Source organism: Hylaeus anthracinus, unplaced genomic scaffold (assembly GCF_026225885.1).
Source record: "Hylaeus anthracinus isolate JK02 unplaced genomic scaffold, UHH_iyHylAnth1.0_haploid 11989, whole genome shotgun sequence".
NCBI lineage: Eukaryota > Metazoa > Arthropoda > Insecta > Hymenoptera > Colletidae > Hylaeus > Hylaeus anthracinus.
In genome coordinates, this window is record NW_026534337.1 from 975,004 (window position 1) to 997,007 (window position 22,004).

Sequence of the window (22,004 nt, forward strand, 5' to 3'; positions counted from 1 at the left end):
GTGGTCGGCAGCGCTACGCACATGGTGCTCGGCGTAGACGCCGAATCCCTTAAGGTCTTGAGGGAGGAGGGGTTCAAGCCCCACAGCGGGCTGGGAAGGGCTCATTTTTATGAGACCCGTACCCGGACCGGGGTGGGGACCGGGGGACCCTCGCACAAAGATGCGAAACCGGCGAAAGGGGATGGAACCGGGGCTGGGGAACCGATGGAGGTCGTTCCGGCCTCATCGGAACCTGGACCACCGGCCACGAACCCGGTAACCGAAGTACCAAGAGGTACTAATGTCACCCTCAATGGGGGGCCCGGACCCTCGAGGGTGGCGGTAAAAGCCGGCTCTTCGAGGGGAAAGGGACCCGCATCTGAGAGGGGAAGGGGGAGAAAGGGCTTGGCAAAGAGGGTCACAAAAGACCCTCTTAGGGCATCCACAGAAGAAGGCCGGAGGCGGGGAGGAATGGAGGGGAAATGGCCAGTAACCGTGACCCCCTATACTCCCCGACGTGTCAACGAGCGAGGATCGGCATGGCCCCTATCAATGTGGTAGGGGACGGCCTTAGATGCTCGCAGATTAACTTGCATGATTAAGCCGGGACATTGCAGTTGACCAAACAGATATATCTCTCATCCAAGAACCTTGGGTGTACAAGGAGTTGATCAGAAGGATATCTACCAAGCATGGGGTGTTAATAAGCACCCCCTCGCGGATCGAACCAGGACCTAGGGCCTGCATCTACGTAAACCGTAGTCTCGGTGCCCTAAGACTGGACAAGTACTGCAGTAGGGTCACAGCTGCGGCGAAGATCAGGCATATGGCCCGGGGGGGGGGGGGAGTCCACACCACAATTGTGATGTGCTCAGCCTACGTCCCCTATGACTCTGAGGAACCACCACCAAACAGGGAACTCAGAGAGTTAATTACCTACTGTAAGGAAAAAAGACTGGAGCTATTGATAAGGTGCGACGCGAATTTGCACCACATAATATGGGGGAGTTCTAACATCAACAACAGGGGGAGAGACCTTTTAGAGTACATCTCCTCTACGGACTTGGATATCCTAAATAAGGGATCCAAGCCTACGTTCGTTACCTCCAGCAGGAAAGAGGTGATTGATCTTACACTGGGAACACGAGCGGTTGCACAGTGCATAAGGGAGTGGCGAGTGGACGAGGAAGACACACTATCGGACCACCGTCGTATATCCTTCAAATTAGCGATAGGGCCAACCCCAATTAGGGTAGCAGAGTACAGGAACCCCAGTGCCACAGACTGGTGCTCTTTTAAACAAGAACTAAGTCTGAGGCTAGGGGTCTGAGAGACCGCCCCGCGACCATAGGGTCTATAGAAAAAGAAGTAGATTTTCTACGCTCTTCCGTGATAGAATTCTATGAAGTCTCTTGCCCGCCTAAGAATCGTAGGCAGGACAAAAAAGTAGCTTGGTGGAACTCAGAGCTAACCGCCCTCCGTTCCAAATCTCGCAAGTTGCTAAATAAGGCCCGGAAAACCATGGGCGAGTCTGACTGGGCGGCTTATAGGGCCTTGCAGAGGACCTATAAGAAGCGCATCAGGGAGTCCAAAACCAGGGCCTGGAGGAGCTTCTGCGGGGAAATGGACAGCCTACCCTTGGCTGCCAGGGTCCGAAGGGTCTTCCTCCAAGGACCCCGCATCAAGCTGGGAGGATTGCTACTCCCAGACGGTACGGCAGTTGACACCAGGGAGTCCATTCTAGGGCACCTGTTGGAGACACACTTTCCCGAGTCCAGAATTAGCGGTGGGATATCGCCAAGATGGATCGAGCCCACAGTTCAGGAGACGAGGGACTGGGGCATGGCGAGGCAAATCGTCACAGTCAACAGGATCAAGTGGGCTCTGAAATCATTCGATAGATTCAAAAGTCCAGGGACTGATGGCATCTTCCCTGCTCTCTTGCAGGAGGGCGGGGAGGAGCTAGTCGGGCACCTGCTAAGGATCTACAGATCCTGCATTACACTGAAATACGTGCCTAAAGCCTGGAGGGAAGTAAAAGTGGTATTCATACCGAAACCGGGGAAGACCAGTTATGACACCGTCAAGGCATTTAGACATATCAGCCTGACATCCTTCATGCTGAAGACGCTGGAGCAACTGGTTGACAGGTATGTCAGGGATGCAGTGCTGACGTTAAATCCGTTGAGTACTTACCAGCACGCGTATCGGACGGGCAGATCTACTGAAACGGCCCTTCACGACCTAGTCAGGACCATCGAGGGGTCGCTCGGCAAGAAAGAGTCCACCCTGTGCTCCTTTCTCGACATTGAAGAAGCCTTCGACAATACCTCCTTCGATGTAATCTGCTCAGCGGCTAGACATTTCCAAGTGAACGACACCATTGTCGACTGGTTTCGCCGCATGCTGAGCACCAGGACCATCACGACCAGTTTCAACGGGATCGAGATCAGGGCCCTAGTCGGCAGGGGCTGCTCGCAGGGGGCGTAATTTCCCCCTTGCTGTGGCTGCTAGTGGTCGATGGGCTTCTCGTACAACTCGAAGAGCTGGGCGTGAAAGTGGTAGGGTTTGCAGACGACATCTGTATAGCTGTTGTCAGAAATCACCCGGGCAGGATCGCTAGTAAAATGCAGACTGCCCTGGACAAGGTAGAAAGGTAGGCCTTGCTCAGAACTTAAGGGTTAACCCCACTAAGACTGAGCTGGTGCTGTTCACAAGAAGAAGGAACCTCACACTGAGGCTTCCCACAGTATACGGCATAGAGCTCAAGCTCTCCAGGGAGGTCCGATATCTCAGAGTTACCCTGGACAGTAGACTCACGTGGAAAAGCCACATCACCAGACAGGCACAAAAGGCAACGGCTACCTTCTGGGCCTGCAGGAGGATGTTTGGACAATCCTGGGGACTGAAACCAGAAATGGTAAAATGCCTACATAACGCCATATTAGTCCCCCAACTTTGCTACGCCTCCATTGTTTAGTGGCCCGCGCTGAGTCGAGGCACGAACAGGAAGATATTGGATAGGGTGTTTAGGTTGTCGTTGTTGGGTATCACAGATGCGTTCAGAACCACCCCAACAGTGGCAATGTGCGCCCTGCTAAATCTACCACCACCGCATGTTACGGCGATGGCAGAGGCAAGAAACACAGCTTGCAGACTGCACGTGAGTGGAAGATGGATTAGGGGCAGACAAGGTCATGCGAGCATCCTTCAACAGGCCGAGGACCTCCACGAGGTACTCAGCCTCGGGGGTGATCGCTGCCCGACTGCCCACGTATTCCACCACCAGTTTACAGTCCGCTTCCCCAGCAGACAAGCATGGGCGGAACGCGAAGAGAAAGTACTGTCCCCGGGAGGGCTAGTTTGGTTTACAGACGGGGCCAAATCGGAGACAAGAGTGGGTGCGGGGGCATGGTGCGGAGGGCCCAGGATGGAGCTATCATTCCACCTTGGCCTGTCTACATCCGTAGCCCAAGCAGAAATGTTTGCGATCTGGGCCGGCGCTAGAGCGATCCGGGACAAGGGATACAGACGCAAGCACATTTATATATGCAGCGACAGTATGGTTGCGCTGAGGGCGCTAACTAAAGTAAGGGTGACCTCAGCGACAACAAAAAGCTGTGTAGACCTGTCCCAGCTTGGCAGGGACAACAGGGTGAATCTCATCTGGGTGCCAGGGCATGCCGCCATCCGAGGGAACGAAAAAGCACACGATCTAGCCAGACAAGGGACCAGAGGGACCGAGAATACGATCGTGTGCTCCGTGGGTGTCCCAGCCGGCCATGTAAAAACACTGAACAAGCAGTGGGCAGAGGGCCGCCTTCTGGACCTCTGGAGGCATGAACCGGCAATGAGGCACACGAGGGCTATGCTAGAGCAACCTTCCAGTGGACTGGGTAGTGCACTGGTAAGACTGGACCGCGATAGGCTCAGGCTTGTCGTCGGGCTGGTCACGGGGCACTGGCACACTGGAAGGCATCTAACTAGATTGGGACTGCAGGGCAACCCCACCTGTCCTAGATACGGAGAAGCGGATGAAACCCCGCTGCACGTGATTGCTGGGTGCAGGGCACTTGAGGATTCTAGGGAAAGGATCCTAGGTGACAGGCACCTAGAAACGTTCAGAGTGACAGAAAGGGGAATCGGCGAACTCCTGCGCGTCGCACAGGAGGTCGGCCTCTCCCCCTCGACCCCTTAACGCCCGCCCGCAAGGGCCCGAGTACAATGGTCCACAGAGACTGAGTGCTCGGTATGGGCTAAAATCTATACTCCAACTCTAACTCCAATCATTGTCCCCCTAAAATATACAGAAAGTAGATGTAGTACATGTAGAAAGTATTGTTGATTGTTCATAAATGTAATGATTCTTCAGTTATTCGTAAGCTTGCATGATAATTTCTTTTAACTAAATAAAAGTGTTGATTAATCGGCACATACTATTGCCACTTGCAATGCAATTTCACAAATATGATAAAAGAAAAGTTGAATAAGTCGAGAAAGTCGAGTTCACGGTGTATCCAATATTATAATTATTCAACACTTTGCTTCTAAATGTATCTTGATACAGGGAAATAATAGGAAGAAAAGTTTCATAATGTTTTACGAAAAATAAAATGCCATAAATTAAAACAAAATATTTTTGATACATTTTGTATTATGAAGATGACCGTATGTCTGTTTTATGAGTTATGTTTCTAACGGTATGTAATAATGTATAATATCGCATAAGGTCACACAAAGTCATGAATTATAACTTCGTGTAGCACTGTTAATTAATAAGAAAAGGTCTAATTTTTGTGTTAAAATCCAATTTTTTATACGTACTTGTAAATTATCTTATTAAAAAAGGTTATGTATTCTAACAACTGAATACCTTGGAAAATATTAGGTTGGGGAAAAAGTAATTCATTATTTTTACCTTTATTTCAAGTCTTTATTTTTCATGGTTCGGATTGTCCGATTTGAGTCAAATATACACCGTTTTGTGCGATAACTTGTTGCCATTTTGAGGGTAATTTCATAATGCCTCTATCATAGAAACCCTGGTCTCTATTGGTGAAAAAGTCGACTAAGCGATTTTTACAATCTTCTCTGGATGCCAATTTCTTATCTCTAAGGAAATTTTGCAAGGCTAAAAAACGATGGTAATCGCTTAGTGCCAGGTCCGGACTATAAGGTGGATGCATTAAAACTTCCCAACCAAGCTCCCGGAGTTTTTGACGAGTCACTATAGACGTGTGTGGCCTGGCATTGTCTTGATGGAACACAACATCTTTCCTGTTGGCTAATTCTGGCCGCTTCTGGTCAATCGCTACCTTCAACCGGTCCAATTGTTGACAGTAGAGGTCCGAATTTAGTGTTTGGCCATATGGAAGCAGTTCGTAGTGGATGATTCCTTCCCAGTCCCACCATAAGCACAGAAGAACCTTCCTGGCTGTAAGTCCCGGCTTGGTCACCGTTTGAGACGCTTCACCGCGCTTTGACCATGATCGTTTTCTCATAATATTATCGTATGTGACCCATTTCTCATCCCCAGTCACCATCCGTCTAAGAAATGGGTCTATTTCATTCCGTTTGGTCAAAGCTTCGCAAATGGAAATTCGATCCATTTTGTTTTTCTGCGTCAATTCGTGTGGCATCCAGACATCGAGCTTCTTTTTTAATCCAGCTTTATGGAGATGGTTTAAAACTGCTTTATGATCGATCTTTAGCTTCTAGGGGATGCTACGACAGCTAACATGCCGGTCTACTTCGATCTTTTCCATGATTTTATCGACATTTTCGACGACCGGTCTACCTGTGTGAGGTGCATCTTTAACATCGAAAATACCGGAACGGAATCGACGAAACCAAAATTGCACATAATTAGCTGTTACAGTATCCGGACCATAAACTCCATTCACAGTTTCAGCCGCCTGCCTTCCATTTTCGCCTTTATCAAAGCAAAATTGTAAAATGTACCGAATTTTCTCTTTGTTAACTTCCATTTTTGACACCCTATAAATCACAACTGAATCAACCAATCACAAAACTGTAGAAGAATTTTTTGTAGTACAGAATGTCACTTTTCGAACGAGCACAAACCCGAAGTTGTCTGACCAATACTTTACGAGATATATATCATTACAGCCATCTAGCGGAGAAATAATGGATTACTTTTTCCCCAACCTAATATTAGTTTTAGGATAAGTATGTCCTATTACTCCTATACTTTGAATTCAACATTCGATCGAATTCTGTTTTAAAAATCTGGTAACTACTGGTAACATCATAGTGGCGTCTTCATACAAATAAATGTTCTGATATATGGTAAAGTTATAACAAGTATCAATAATTTCATAATAAATCTGTTCTTTTATTTGGTAATACTAAATAAACGTAGTATTTTTATTTTTGTTAAACATCGCCTGTTGAAGAAATTAAATTGGTATTTCAAATTACAGTGAATTATAGTTTTGTTTCGAGTTCAATTGCTTTAATCGTTTATGTGCTGTATGAATAAATATATTTAAAGTGTGTCGAATGCGGTACAGTTCATTTGAGGCGAAAACAAAAAAATTAATTAAGGAGGCTCTAGTGCAAATAGAAATAACGCCAAGAAAATTATAAAAATTTGTATACGGATTAGATTTTTCCCCAAAAACGCCCACACAAATTTTGGGGAAGCTAGGGTACCTAAAAGCTAAGAAATAAATGTTTCAATTTTTCACTTTTTAACGTGAACTCTTATGGGAAAGTGCGTTTTCAACATACTCAATTACGACTAAAAATCAATGTTTAACATAATTTTTTTTTTATTTTGATATAAAATTGCGAACAATTGTAATATTCTAAATACTATGCCATACTACATATGTTTATTTTCAAATTAAAAACTATGGAAAGTATTCTATTTTATGCTTTATGTTATTAAAATGAAACATATTTTATTTTATGTGTTAGATTATTAAAATAAAATATTTTATTTGCTGAAATTTTATATCTCATTTGAAATATTATTTTATTTGAATTATGAAGAATCTATTATTTGAAATAGTATTTAAAATATTTATTCTACAAATATTACCCACCTCTGGTTAGAACACATAAAATTGAATTACTTTGAAAGTAAAATGATAGATTAGGACGTGTAGTAGATTAAGCATTTAATTCATGTTAGATTAAGAGTCAAAGAAACCAAAAGTATAATTTTTTTTAGTTACATGCAAGTAATATGTTATTTTTCTTTTAGTTTTATAAAAAGTCCTACTAAAATTAAGGGGAGGCGTGGACTGCGCTCGTAATTTTTGTAAACTTTTATTTAAATTAAGACTTGTGCGAAATTAAGGTAAGGATGTTGGTAGCACTGATAATTCCGCACAGGTGAAAGACGGTTGGTAGAGGGCATTTAGTTAGGGAATGGCCTGTGAGAAGAAGGATATAGACGTAGGACCACGATCTCCTACCACGTATCTGTGTAAAACGTTAATAAAACAACAAATATCTTTGTTTCCAAAAATAACACTGTCTAACAAATTTAAACTTTTTTTAAATTCCCCGATATCCACTAGGTGATTCTTATAGAGTTCCTCGTCCTAAATACAAATCTGAAAGTAAAATTGCTCCATCACTCTTAGTTTTCGAGAAATTCGAGATTTCGTAAATACGGTCGATTTTAAGAGAAAACGTAGTACTAGTTGAAAACTACGAACGCTAGAAAATTCTATTTAGTCTTAAAAGATAGAGGAGTGTTTTCTAAATATGAAGACATATTCCTTTAGAATTATCTGCTCTTTTGAATGTCTCTAAATGAATACCGAGGTTCAAAAAGTTGCCGACGCGAGTACTTTTTAATCGACTTCGAAAAGGAGGAGGTTACACTATTCGACATGTGTATATATATTTTTTTTTTTATGTCTGTTCACCGATTACACCGAGATGGCTTGACCAATCGGAATGAATCCTGTTGCATCTTGTAGAGCATGTTCCCTCGATGATCCTGCTGTCAAGACCTTTTGCGATTTGTCATTTTTTACCCGTATTTTTACCAAAAAACCGTGATTTTTAAGTATGCTTGCCGATTACGTCGAGATGGCTTGATGAATCGGAGTGAAACCTCTTGCATCTTGTCAAATATTTCTTCCAGTTGGTCGCGTAAAAGAAACATTTTGTGATTTGTCATTTTTTACCCGTTTTTTTTTTAAACAGAAACATTTTGTCTTGCTTCTTACTGCGAGACGGATGACCCAATCAGATTGAAACATCTTGCATCTGGAAGAGCATTTGCCATTTGGTCCCATAGCAAAACATTTGTCCTTGTCTTATTTTGTACCACTTTATATCACTTTTTATCGCAAAAAGCGTACTATTTCACGTATGTTTGGGAAAATGCAGTGAAAAGCATAAAATAATTTCTAGTTAATGTATATGAATACGCATTAGCTGTAGACATAATTGCTTAAAAATATGAGAAAATGCAGTGAAAAGTGTGAAATAATTTCTAGTTAAACTGCATTGTTATTCACCATCGTTTGATGAATTTGGTTAAATTATTAAATACATCATATTAAATGCAATGCACCTTTTTCGGAGGCGGCGCAGATGTAAAAAATTCTTAATTCCGGTTTGGGTTAGCTTTTGGTAGAGGCGGCAATATTGAATGCTGTCAATGTATACATGTTTATTGTCTATGAAGAATTAATAGTTAATGTATGTAGTATGTAAACGGAAATATAGTTTGAGTAGATTTGGGGCTTTTATGAGGGGGAGGGGCGGCAATATTGATTACTGCTAATGTATAAACTCTCTCCATGGAAATACTGTATGAATAGATTTGGGATAGTATTTGGTGGGGGCGGCGATATTGAATAGTGTTAATGAATATGATGTCTAAAGCGGATATAGTAATAGCAATAATTAAAGGCCATATTTTTTGTTTCTCCGACACAAAATTAAACCAAGTTTGGCAATTTTGAATATACTTAATTTTAAATTTTGCGCCGCCTCTGAAAAAAGTGCATTGCATTTAATATGATGTATTTAATAATTTAACCAAATTTATCAAACGATGGTGAATAGGAATGCAGTTTAACTAGAAATTATTTCATGCTTTTCACTGCATTTTCCCATACTTTTACTGTATGGGGAGCAATTATATCTAGAGCTAGTGCGTATTCATATAAATTAACTAGAAATTATTTCATACTTTTCACTGTACCTTTTTTGAAGTCGGTTAAATTTTTTTTCCAAAAATTATTTTATCACGAAATACTTTTGTATTTTTATGAGAAGCTGTTCGTCTAGGTCGAATTTACTATGCATTATAGGATTCTGCAAACATTTTTGAAGAGAAAACCACCCGCGGTAAATGTTAGATAATATTAGATAATATTATCTAATAATATATAATATTATAATATTATATATATTCGGTAATAATATTATCTAATAATATTATCAGATAATATTAATTTAGAACGCTCGAATTCTGTTTGCCGGCACGTAGGCTTCGCTCGCATTATATCGGTGAATCAGGGCCGTCGTCATACGTTCTGCACAATCGTCGCTACGCGCTTGAATAATAACCATCAAATTCTCGTAACTTCGTTAAAATTCACCCCACATTGACGAATAGAAAACCATTTTAAAACTTAATGTTACTATTTTTCGATATTTTAATCTATTTTTATTTTTTTAAGTTAGTGTTTGGGGGGTAAACTCTGCTCTAAAGAGAAATTTGTTAGGTAGCAGTTTTCATTAAAAAATAACAACAAAATATACAATTATAGATTGAATTAATTGTTAAATAATTCAATTTAGATTTAAAGAAAGTTTGCTCAATACCAAATTAACAGAAGTCGAATAATTGAAGATACAAAAACGGGAAATTAATGATTAAAGTTTAAACAGTGGAAAATTGTCTCCCTTTTGTTGAGTTCCAGTATAAATCATAAATTTAAAAATGAAGACAGTTGCGTCCCAGCTACCACAGCAGTAAGACGTGTTTAGATACAACGGCAATTTCGCGAGTTCCAAATCCGAAATACGTGTCCGCGTGTTAGTGACTGTGTCAGTGCCAGTGATTGAAACAGCAACAGTGCCATATCAGTGACAAACATATATAGTCGTGGCAATGATAATGGTGGTGTCGAAGCATCACACACACCAATCGCTACCAGCTAACAATGCCATTAACAAATGAACCATCAAAAGACGGAACTTCTGAGTACAGGGGCCTCCAATCCACACCGAATAAGGAAATAAACCAAACCTACAACGCTACCACCGAACCAAGTAAAACCTACGCTAATGCCACAAAACACGATCATGTCCCTTCCAAAGACCAAGCTATCATCTTACAAACATCCGATGGAATCACAACTCGAGCTATCGTTAATATCACTGGAATCAAAGCCATTACGTATATCTCTAAAATATCCAACGGAAGAATATGTATGTATTTCAAAAACAAAGAAACAGTCACCACATTAACATCGAGACATAAAACAATATCAATCAATAATGAAAATATAGAGATTCGTCCTATGTTAACACCGGCTCAAAAAATTATTCTATCTAACGTTGCTCCAATCATCCCCAATTCCATAATCGAAGACGCATTCAAAAGCAATAACATTAAACTTTGCTCAAAAATATTACATTTAAAAGCAGGGCTAACAGACCCAGACTTCTCCCACATACTAAGTTTTCGGCAACAAGTGTATGTAAATCCGGATGATTCCAAAAAGATACCAAGCTCGTTTACTATTAATCTCGAAGATACCATATATAGAATATTTACAACCATAGACAAACTGATCTGCTTTGGGTTGCCAACAGGAAGGACACGTTACCAACCAATGCCCACATAATACCAATAATATTGAAATCATCACTCAGACAGATACAAACCAGAATCCCCACATATCAAATAACACCCTAGATCTCCCAAAAGACAAAACAGACGATATAGAGACTAAAATGGAAGAACCACAGACTAAAAAATCCGGTATGAAAAGGCCCTGATCGATATCATCAGAAGAAACTTCAAGTCACCTTGTAAAACCAACCGATCTAAACTTCAAACCACCATCATTGATTTCGTCTATTAAAAAAACAACTATCCCAGATCCAACCAAAAAAAAGACCAAAAGACTCTCATCACCGACCCCCACAACAAGAAGAATAGATGAAATGCTGGAACCAGCCAGAAAAGATATCGATAATGCAAACAATAACTACATACTAAATTATGCTCAATTAAAAAGCTTTTTAGAAAATGCCTTCGGTTCACCAAATCCAATCGAAATCGCCAAAACATACACGGAGAACATCATAGCCTTGATAGAAATGCTGAAAAAAGTTTATCCGTCACTCAAGGAACGAAGCATCAAAAGTAGAATACATAGGCTATGCAAGAAACTCCACCCCAAAACACTTGAAATCACCACTACTGACTGGTCATCTGACACTGAAAACAAAACACTTTAATCAATCATATTCTAAACCAAACTCTCCATTAATAGATACACACTATGAAACCGATAATCCAGTGGAACATAAACGGGTATTACACACACTGTGAACAACTACAGCTTATCATAAACCAACACAACCCAACCATTATTTGCCTACAAGAAACCAACTTCAAGAAATCCCACCATCCAACTCTAAAAGGCTACTCCACTTTTACAAAAAACAGAACTAACTAAAACTACTCAAGCGGAGGAGTACTCATAGCTACTTCAGATAAATTTAAAGCCACCGAGATACCACTAAGGACAAATTTAGAAGCAATAGCAATTTCTATTGCACTCCCGAGCAAATTACACATCTGCAACATATACATCCCAAATAGTCACGCTTTGAAATTGACAGATTTACAAGACCTAATAAATCAAATACCATCACCCTTACTATTAGTAGGGGACTTCAATAGCCATAACCTCCTCTGGGGATCATACAAAACAGACGTTCGATGAAAAACAGTAGAAAAACTTTTAGAGAACCCAAACCTAATTCTTTTTAACACAGGAAATCCAACGCACTTTTCCGTAAGTAGAGGCACCTTCAGCTCAATAGATCTATCAATATGTACCAATAGACTAATCCCAAATATAGAATGGAAAGTCCTAGACAACCATCACGACAGCGATCATTTTTCCATAAAAATAACATATGAAGATCACATCCCTTTGACGCTAAAGTACCACACCCCAAAATGGAACCTTAAAAAAATAGACTGGCACATATACCAAGAATCAATCACTAGACAGCTTACATACGAAGACCTAGAATACGACATTAATACGCATACTATCAACAAAATAACAAACTCATTTGAAACAATCATTAACACTGCAGCAGAAGAAGCCTCCGAACAAATTAAACCAAAAATTAATAGAAGACGAACAATACCATGGTGGAACGAAGACTGTCAGAAGGCTTTGAACAAAAGCCATCACTCATTTAACACAGCTAAAAAGAAACCCACCACAGAAAATCTAATTAATTTCAAAAAATGTCGTGCCGCCTTTCGTAAAACTATTAAACAAAGTAAAAAGCAATGGGAAACATACATATCTAGCATCACAAATCAAACGTCAACAACTGAAGTGTAGAAGAAAATAAAAAGCATCGATGGAAAAGCACTCACTACAGAAATTCAATTTCTTAATCTAGGCGATGGAAAAACTGTAACCAACTTGAAAGACATAGCCGATACACTCTCAGAAACTTTTCAACAAAATTCAATCGACAACAACTACAATACACCAACTGAGAAAACGGAAAAACCACCAGACATCACAAACACGTCCCATTACAGCTAAAACTCAAAAAAAGATACCAACGACCATATATTAAATGCAAAAATAACAATAGAAGAACTAAATAACACACTCCTAACAACAAAAAACTCCTCTCCAGGCCCGGATAACATACCAAAGAAATTTCTAAAACAACTCCCTCCGATCGGAAAAAGCCACCTCCTCAAAATATTTAACGGAATATGGACCCACCAAGTGTTTCAGACAAATGGAGAAATGCTATAGTCATACCTATATTGAAAGCAAACAAAAACAAACATGAAACAGAAAGTTACCGACCCATAGCACTAACGAACACAATGTGTAAAATCATAGAAAAGATAGTCAATGCAAGACTAAGATGGTTTCTAGAATCAAACAACATTCTGGCATCGTACCAATACGGCTTCCGCCAATACCGTTCGACTTCGGATGTACTCATCAACATAGAAACCAGCATATGTGACACATTCGTAAAAAACGAGCACCTTGGACTAGTCTGTTTAGACATAGAAAAGGCATGCGATACAATACAGAGACCCAAAATCATTGAAACATTAACCGAAGCAAAAATAAATGGACACATGTTGGCTTTCATAAAGAACTTTCTTAAAAACAGATCAATCCAAGTCAGAGTCAACGACACACTCTCTAAGCCGACTGAAATATTCAACGGAGTACCATAAGGATCTGTAATCAGCGTAACACTATTTTTAATAGGAATAAATAATATCGCTACAAACATAAAACCACCTGTACAGGTTAATCTTTTCGCAGATGACCTTACGATATCCTGCAGCAGAAAAAATATAAATATTGTTACAGAACTTCTACAGTCAAGCATAAATAGTCTTCAGAAATGGTCGGACGAATCAGGCCTCAAATTTTCTCCTCATAAGACAATATATCATATTCACGAGAAAACGCCATCAACATCATAACCCACCACAAATTTACCTGAATAACACAACAATAAAATTGGCACAACACATAAAACTACTTGGCCTCATCTTTGATAAAAGACTCTCATGGATACCACACATGAATCACCTAAAAAAAATATGTGGACAACGACTAAACATTATCAAAGTTATATCCAATATCAACTGGGGAGCAGATCAAGAAACCATCCAAAAAATATATCAAGCTCTAATCAGATCCAAAATAGACTATGGATCAATAATTTACAATTCAGCCAAACCCTCCACATTGAAACAAATTGAAACCATCTATAACATAGCTTTAAGATTAGTCACTGGAAGTTATCGTACAAGCCCAATTAACAGCATATTGTTCGAAACAAAAGAAACCTCCCTGGAACAAAGAAGAAAGCTTCTAAGCCTTAAATACGCAATCAAAATTTCTTCCACTCCAAACAACCCGACTTTCAACAACGTATTCACTGACAGATACTCCCATCTGTAGGAAAAAAGACCTAACTCCATAACACCATTCTACATCCGAATCACAAAATATCCAAATTTCCCCGAAATAAAGACAACGCCAATTATTGAACACAATTACGGTAAAATAGCACCTTAGACTCTCAAAACCCCGCAAGTCAACACGGAACTTGCAGAAACCCCTAAAGACCATAAAAGTTACATCGAACACAAGGCAAGATTTCTTGAACTAAACAATCAATACATACTCTACAACAAAATATATACCGATGCATCAAAAACTGACCAAGGAGTAGGATTCGCCTTCGTCACCAAACAACGACTCCCCAAAGCAACATCAATATTTACAGCTGAATCATACGCCATCCTAGATGCTCTTCATTACACCTACACAAGTAGCCACCAATATCATGTTATTTATACAGATTCAATGAGCGTAGTTACCGCTAAGAAGAACACACATACTAAACATAAACATGAAAACATAGAAGCCATACAAGAAACTTGTTCAGAACTATCCGACAATGGTAAATACATAATCCTCATCTGGGTCCCATCCCATCAAGGAATCGCCGGAAATGAAAAAGCCGACGCCTCAGCGAAAGAAGCAATCTCCATCCCTCCAAATGAAATTAGAAAACTCATCCCTAACCAAAACATCCTAAATTCGACACAAACTATAGCAAGAGAAGAATGGAACAAACTGTGGACCTCCAATCAAAGAACCAAAATCCACGAGATAGTGCAAGATTTCTATCAACCAATACCCACTCACAACTTGAACAAAAAAGAAAGAGTAATCATGACTAGACTCAGAGCAGGTCACTCTAAAATAACACATGAATACTTATTAAAGAAAACAGATCCTCCACAATGCACCCTCTGCAAGAAAAGAACAACAATAAATCACCTACTATTTGAATGCCGAAGATACGATGTCGAAAGAAGAAAAAACAAATTAAAACCAGACTCGGCCTTAACTTCTGAAGACCATGTTCATAACACCATCCAATATTTAAGAGATACCAACTTATTCCAGAAAATATAGAACATTTTTGTCGCTAATGACCTTGCAGTCGATGCGACGTAAAGCACTTATTTAAAAAAAAAAAAAATTGAAGAATTACTTATCTGAAACATGTAAATGTAATACAAAAACCGATAGCGCGTGGCACCGATTAGGCGAATCCCGTAGCGACGGCCCTGACTGACCGAAACATAGCGAGCAATGGCTGTGCAGCGGCAAAACACCGTTCATGCGTTCCGAGTTGACATTTTGTCAAACCGTATGGATTAGAAACCGTCCCAACATTTACCGCGGGTGGTTTTCTCTTCAGAAATGTTTGCAGAATCCGATAACGGAGTGTAAAATCGACCTAGGTGTATAACTCTTCATTAAAATACAAAAGTATTTCGTGAAAAATTCACGCATCATCAACTTTTGAAATTCCGTGTTCATTTACAGGCATTCAAAAGAGCAAATAATTCTAAAAGAATATGTCTTCATATTCAGAAAACACTCCTCTATCTTTTAAGACTAAATAGAACTTTCTAGTGTTCGTAGTTTTCAAGTACTACTACGTTTTATCTCAAAATCAACCATTTTTACAAAATCTCGTATTTCTCGAAAAGTAAGGGCGATGGAGCAATTTCACTTTTAGATTCGTATTTAGGACGAGGAACCCTATAAGAATCACCTAGTGGATATCGCGGAAAAAAAATCGTGTTGGAGAGTGTAATTGTCCGTTTTGTCACTGCCATATTTCGCTACTGCAAGCCACGTGGTATTGTTTACAAGTGCTGTGTTTCGCTGAACGATGATTAAACGAATAACTCGATAAAGAAATCGTGAGAACCTACCGTGGAATTGTTTCCGGAACAATAATCGACGAACTGGACGTATCCGGGAATCCCATGATCGCGGCCCACGTGAACGAAATGAGCGTTCGCGTCCAACTGAGGCTCGTAAGCAGAGCGGCTGAGATCTAGGTTCACGCGATTGGCTGACGCGAACACGTGGTCCTCCAGACTCGTGGCATCGTTGATCCCGTGTCTGCGGAGCGACACCAGAGCGCGGAGAGCCGCCAATGCGACAGCGTCGTACGTTCCTCCGACGTTGGACGACGAGTACCCGTTGTAAAATCCGCTGGGGACTGGCATCAGCTCAGAATCGGTTCGAGCCCCTTCTCCAAGAATACTCGGTACGTACTCGTTCATAGTGACATGTTGAATCTGAGCTACGACCAGTCGACGAGCTTCCAGAAACAGCTTCGTCTCATCCCAATGGGGGTTGGCTTCGGACAGCTTCTCGGCTATGCGGTTGTGCTCATTCAAGAACGCTGCATATATCGTGCCGAGGGCTTTGTCGTTGGTGCTGTTGCAAATTTCGCAGGCGGAGATATCCACTTTCCCCCGAGTGTAGGTCCTGAGTCGATGGAGCCTCTCGTCGGTAATCCCGTATATATGGGAACCGTCCAAGTAGGCTGACGCACCGTTCATCTGTTCTCTGGTCTCGAAGTTGCATTTGTGCACTGTCAGACCCGGCACTGATCGCCAATAATTCGCGCATCCGCCATCTTCGTCGCGGATCTCGTAACACTCGGGATGCTTCGCTTTTCCTGTGCAGCATTGATTGGGTTGATGAGTCGGGTGGATCGTGGAGGCGATGTCATGGAGTATTAATTCCGACCACACACCGGCGAAGCTCGTCAAACCCTCGTGAGCCTCTGGTACAGGCTGCAGGCCGTCTATTATCGTCGATACTGCTTTGCTAGGTGTTGGAAGCACGTGATTCCTTGTCGATTCCCGTGGTGTCGCGATTCCTGATGGTAAGAAACAAGCAGTTGGTTATTATCAAGATGTATAACAAGGGCTCATAATTTATAGCTGTCTAGTAGCTATTTGTATATTTTTTCAGAAAGCGTTAAATGGTACATCTTGAAGTGGCGAGACTTTTTATCTCAAATTTGACAGTCAGTGTTCCACTAACCGTTGTATTGAACGGACATGTTCTCGTGTCGCTCTGATTGAGTACAGTACAGTGTATATGTCGCAGGGAAATGATAAAAATAAATATTTGATTAAATCCCTAAGGTAAATGATCAATTCACGGAAGATGTTAAAATAACAATTCTGTGAGATCATTTCCCTAAAGAAAGTAAGTGATTTGATCAAATCTCTTAACTGTTTTAGTGAAAAGATGAAATAATATGATTTGATCAAATCCCTTGACTGTTTTAGTGAAAAGATGGAATAATATCGTTTAGATATTAGAAGTATTAATTTAGTAAATCATGCGTTATTAAGTGTAGAGTAGGTAATACAACAATAGTCGTAGGCACATAAATTATTTATTCGAAACTAATTAGTAAAAGAAATAGGTACTTAAACTGATATTGTAAAACACAAAAAGGATATTTTTAGTGAAATTTTAAATATTTTTAGTGAATGTTGTGACAGGAAAGTAAAACTCCTTACCATTCGAAAAGCGTGGTCACTCAACTATCGACCAGATCGGTGCGGCAGGCATGGTAATTACCAAAATACCCGCAAGGAGAACCGGCGTCGAGCACGTGCGATCGCATTCGATTCCTAGCACTCTGTTCCGAGATTCGATACAGAAAAGTCGTACCGAGCTGAGCGAGCGTCACCTTATATTCTTATATTTTACCGTTGTATTTTGTATTATATTAATTTAGTTTTATTTTAAGAAGTGTTTCGACAAGTAGTCGATTAGCGAAGATTATACGTACTGTACGAGCCGTTATAGATAGCCGTAATCCATCGACAAATACTGTAAGCTGGAAAATCTCATTCTACCTGAATAATATACTTTCTTTATTCTATTTCATTCTCTATTATACTTTCCACTCTTTCTTACCTCTCACGGGTCGTCCAACTCACCCACCCTGAGTGAGTCTACTTATCCGTTTGTTGATTTGCCGTAAAATCGGCTGGCGCCCTAAATCTTTATTTTACATAAATTCAATTTTTATTCTTTAGAGCCCCGGCAGCCCTTGATCCAGGCCGCGCCGGGTAGATTTCTTCTCTCGACAAAATAACATATTCAGATTATTAATTAAATTAGATCTTACTGATTGTCGAGAAAAGTAAATCGGTCTCAATATAATTAATCAATAAATACGTTCATTCATTTTTATTAAAACACGTTGTTGATTTGTGGCATCTCGAGTTACAAAGTATGTACGTTACTTTTTCACAAGCACATCTTTTGTTTTAATAAAAATGAATGAACATTATTGTTTATTAATTACATTCCCTAAAAATATTCTTTTTGGTTTTTAAAATATCAGCTTAAGTACCTATTTCTTTTATTAATTAGTCTGGAATAAATAATTTATGTTTCTATGAGTATTGTTGTATTACCTATTCTACTTTTAATAACGCATGATTTACTAAATAAATACTTTCAATATCTAAACAATATTATTTCATTTTTACACTAAAACAGTTAAGGGATTTGATCAAATCACTTACTTTTTTTAGGGAAATGACCTTACGGAGTTGTTATTTTAACATCTCTCGTGAATTGATCATCTACCTTAGAGATTTGATCAAATCTCTATTTTTATCGTTTCTCTGCGACATATACAAACAGATCACAGTGACACGTAACAAGTGAATGAATTCAAACAACTTTTCCATAACCGTTTGGCTACTCGATGTAAGCTGGGTAGGATATTCAGTTTATATTTAGTTTAAATTAGTGCACGTAAAGTGCGAAATAATGAGTAACGAAAATCCGACATCGTTAACACACAATCAACCACAAACTATGGATTGCTCTGAAGACACCTCAAGTGAAGAGACCGAATTGGAAAAAACTATCAATGAACAATGGAAACTGGCTAAACTAAAAAGAAAAAGAGGGACGAAAACAGATCTGGAAAGCTTCGGTACAAAAATAAGACTAATTAACGCAAAAGCAAATACCAAATGGCTAAAAGACCCACAAACATCAATCAGGTATGCAATACTACAAAAACTAAGTAACGAGAATGTACAAACAGATTCTACTCATATCATAAAACCACCACCAATATTCATAGAGACCCCTAACATTGATCCATTAATAGAAACACTAAAACAACACATAGGACCCAATGAATTTATAATGAAGCAATTGAAAGGAAATCAAATTAAATTGCAAATGCTCAATCCAGACCGTTATAGAACAGTAATTAAAATCCTAAGAAATAAAAACGCAAATTACTATACCTATCAGCCAAAAACAGAAAAAAAATTCAAAGTAGTAAGAAAGGGATTACACCCAAAACTCAATATAGAATATATAAAAGCAGACCTGTTAGAAAAAGGGCAGAGGGTAGGAAACATAATCAACTGGACAAAATGTGGCACATCAACACCATTGCTAATGTTTCTCATTGAACTTGAACAAGATAAAAATAATACAGAAATTTATGATATCAGCGTGGTATGTAATACCCAAATAAAAGTAGAACCACCAAGAGCTAATAGAAACATTCTGCAATGTGCCAAGTGCCAACGACATGGGCATGCAAAAAATTATTGCAACAAACCATCAACTTGTGTCGAATGTGCAAGAATCACCTCTCAATCGATTGTTCACTTGGCAAAAAAATAGAAAAGATAACACTAATTGACAAAATAAAAAAAAAATGTACATTCAATGCCACAATTTTTTTCTTATGTATTTTGGCCTACTAAAATCAAAAATCCCAAGAAAAGATTTTTCTATGTATAGGTTTTTTTTATATGAATTTTTTAATTTTTTTTTCGATTTTTTTCTGACATACATTCACATTCTAGGCCATATCTTGACTCAGAAACGCGCTATCAAGGATATTGGGTTGAAAGAATGTTGGGAGACTACATTTGGTTCCTCATCAGAGAAACGAACCCAACGAACAGCAGAAGACAAAGCAAACGCCGAAATTATTTGTAGTCGAAATAATTAATTGAATAAGTGTTTCCTATATAAATAGGAAAAAAAAAATACAAAGACAGAGTAAAATTGGGATTTTTGTAACTTTAGTCAATTGTTCCTAACTCCGGTATCTATCCATAGATTTTCTTCAACAAAAACTTGTTTTCTTCGTAAAAGTGCGATCTATACGTAAACAATTAGAAACTGGACATAATTTGACAATTTCTATTTTTCCATGGCGATGGAAGAAGTATTAGTGTTCTATTTTAGCCGAAAAAATCAAAGTTTCTCATACATGTTGGCTCGTAACACTTAAACTATTGAACCGATTGGAAAATAATGTAAAAAGGAATTGTTGGAAATTCGATCATCTTTAAAATGACGTCTTGTGCGACCCAATTGAACGTTTCTGACACGATATATGGCCTAGAATGTGAACGTATGTCAGAAAAAAATCGAAAAAAAATTCAAAAATTCATATAAACAAAACCTATTCATAGAAAAATTTTTTCTTGCGATTTTTGATTTTAGTAGGCCAAAATACGCAAGGAAAAAATTGTGGCATTGAATGTACATTTTGGCTGTAAACTAGTGTTATTAATGTTCCATTTATCTATATGGAGTTTTATTGTTTCAAAAGTTTTGAAGTCCTATAGAAATGGATCCCCATTCACAAAATCGTCTGGAGTTGTTAGTTCGGCCTAACAAAAATGTCATCAACTGTTTCTTTTCTGCCCTTTCTTAATTTTGAGAAACTTCGTACAAAATAAAACAATATATTTCGTTAAATAATACACGACATCTGTTACATGTATAAAAATCTCGATTTTCTTGAATTTTTCTTCTAAACAAAATTTTAATTGCACAATTTAAATTGCAAAATAGTAGATGCTTTAGGTATCCTCTCTCTTCTGTAAAAAATTATTCTGTATAATAGTTACGAAATGAATGTAGGGGGTTCCATGGGATAACAAATTTTTCATGACTTTTAAGAAAGTCCTATGATTGAAGGAAGAATCATTATTGCTTATTGTGCATATCTGGTGGGAAATACCAAAGAACCTACTTAAAAATTGCGTCCAACAACTGTAAATAAATATAGGTTTGGAGTGCATTGCTATCGGGTCGAGTCAGAAGTAATTGCTGACACAGGCTTATAATCGCCCCTAGAATTTTCAAATAATCTGCAGCTCGTTATAACTTTTGTATTTATTTTATGTTTGAGGGTATGCCAGTCTAGAAATAGTTGTTTCAAAGTACAGGTCAAGCGCAAATGCAAATTTCCAAGTGATTAAAATGCAGAAATCAAGACAACACATTCGCTATGTTATATACATTTATTATATATAATATATATTTATTTTATGAATAGAAATATATATTAGGAACAAAAGCTTCGTCATCCTAAATTGTCCATAGATTTCAATTAGAATGTGATTAAAATCTCGTGCAAAAGTAAATCAAGAAGAAAAATAAACACAAGTTCATAAAATATTTGAAAAGTCTACAGCTTGCTTAGTGTCATATTGAGTGACGATTGCATTTTGCTAAAAAATTTCTCTGTAAACCAGAATTATGAGAACACGTCATATTTACAGACAAAAAAAAGTTTAATTTGGACGGATCGAATAAATAGAATTATTATTGAATTATATAGCATCACAGTACCTGGATTTAAATCCAATTGAGCATCTTTGGCCAATACTAGTACAACAAGTGTATGACAAACAGAAGCCAGGAATTCACAATCGGTGGAATTCATATGGCGATGACATCTTTTTGAAATCGCTTCCTTTTTAAGTTATAGCAAAAGAACTTTCTGCGACAGAACTTTGCGAGAATGTCTAGAAAGTTTATAAAGGTTTGATCTTAGAACGGACATTTCTCCTCCTTTCACTTTATACAATG

The 22,004-nt window shown here is 38.9% G+C and overlaps 1 protein-coding gene across 1 annotated transcript in view; it reads right to left on the reverse strand.

The window, feature by feature from the left end:
- The window catches only part of LOC128887698 (uncharacterized), a 65,544-nt gene that overhangs the window by 7,126 nt on the left and 36,414 nt on the right, over positions 1-22,004 (reverse strand). The window contains exon 5 of the mRNA XM_054143897.1: positions 16,028-16,989. Coding sequence (XP_053999872.1) covers positions 16,028-16,989 — 962 coding nt within the window. The remainder of the gene's footprint in view (positions 1-16,027; positions 16,990-22,004) is intronic.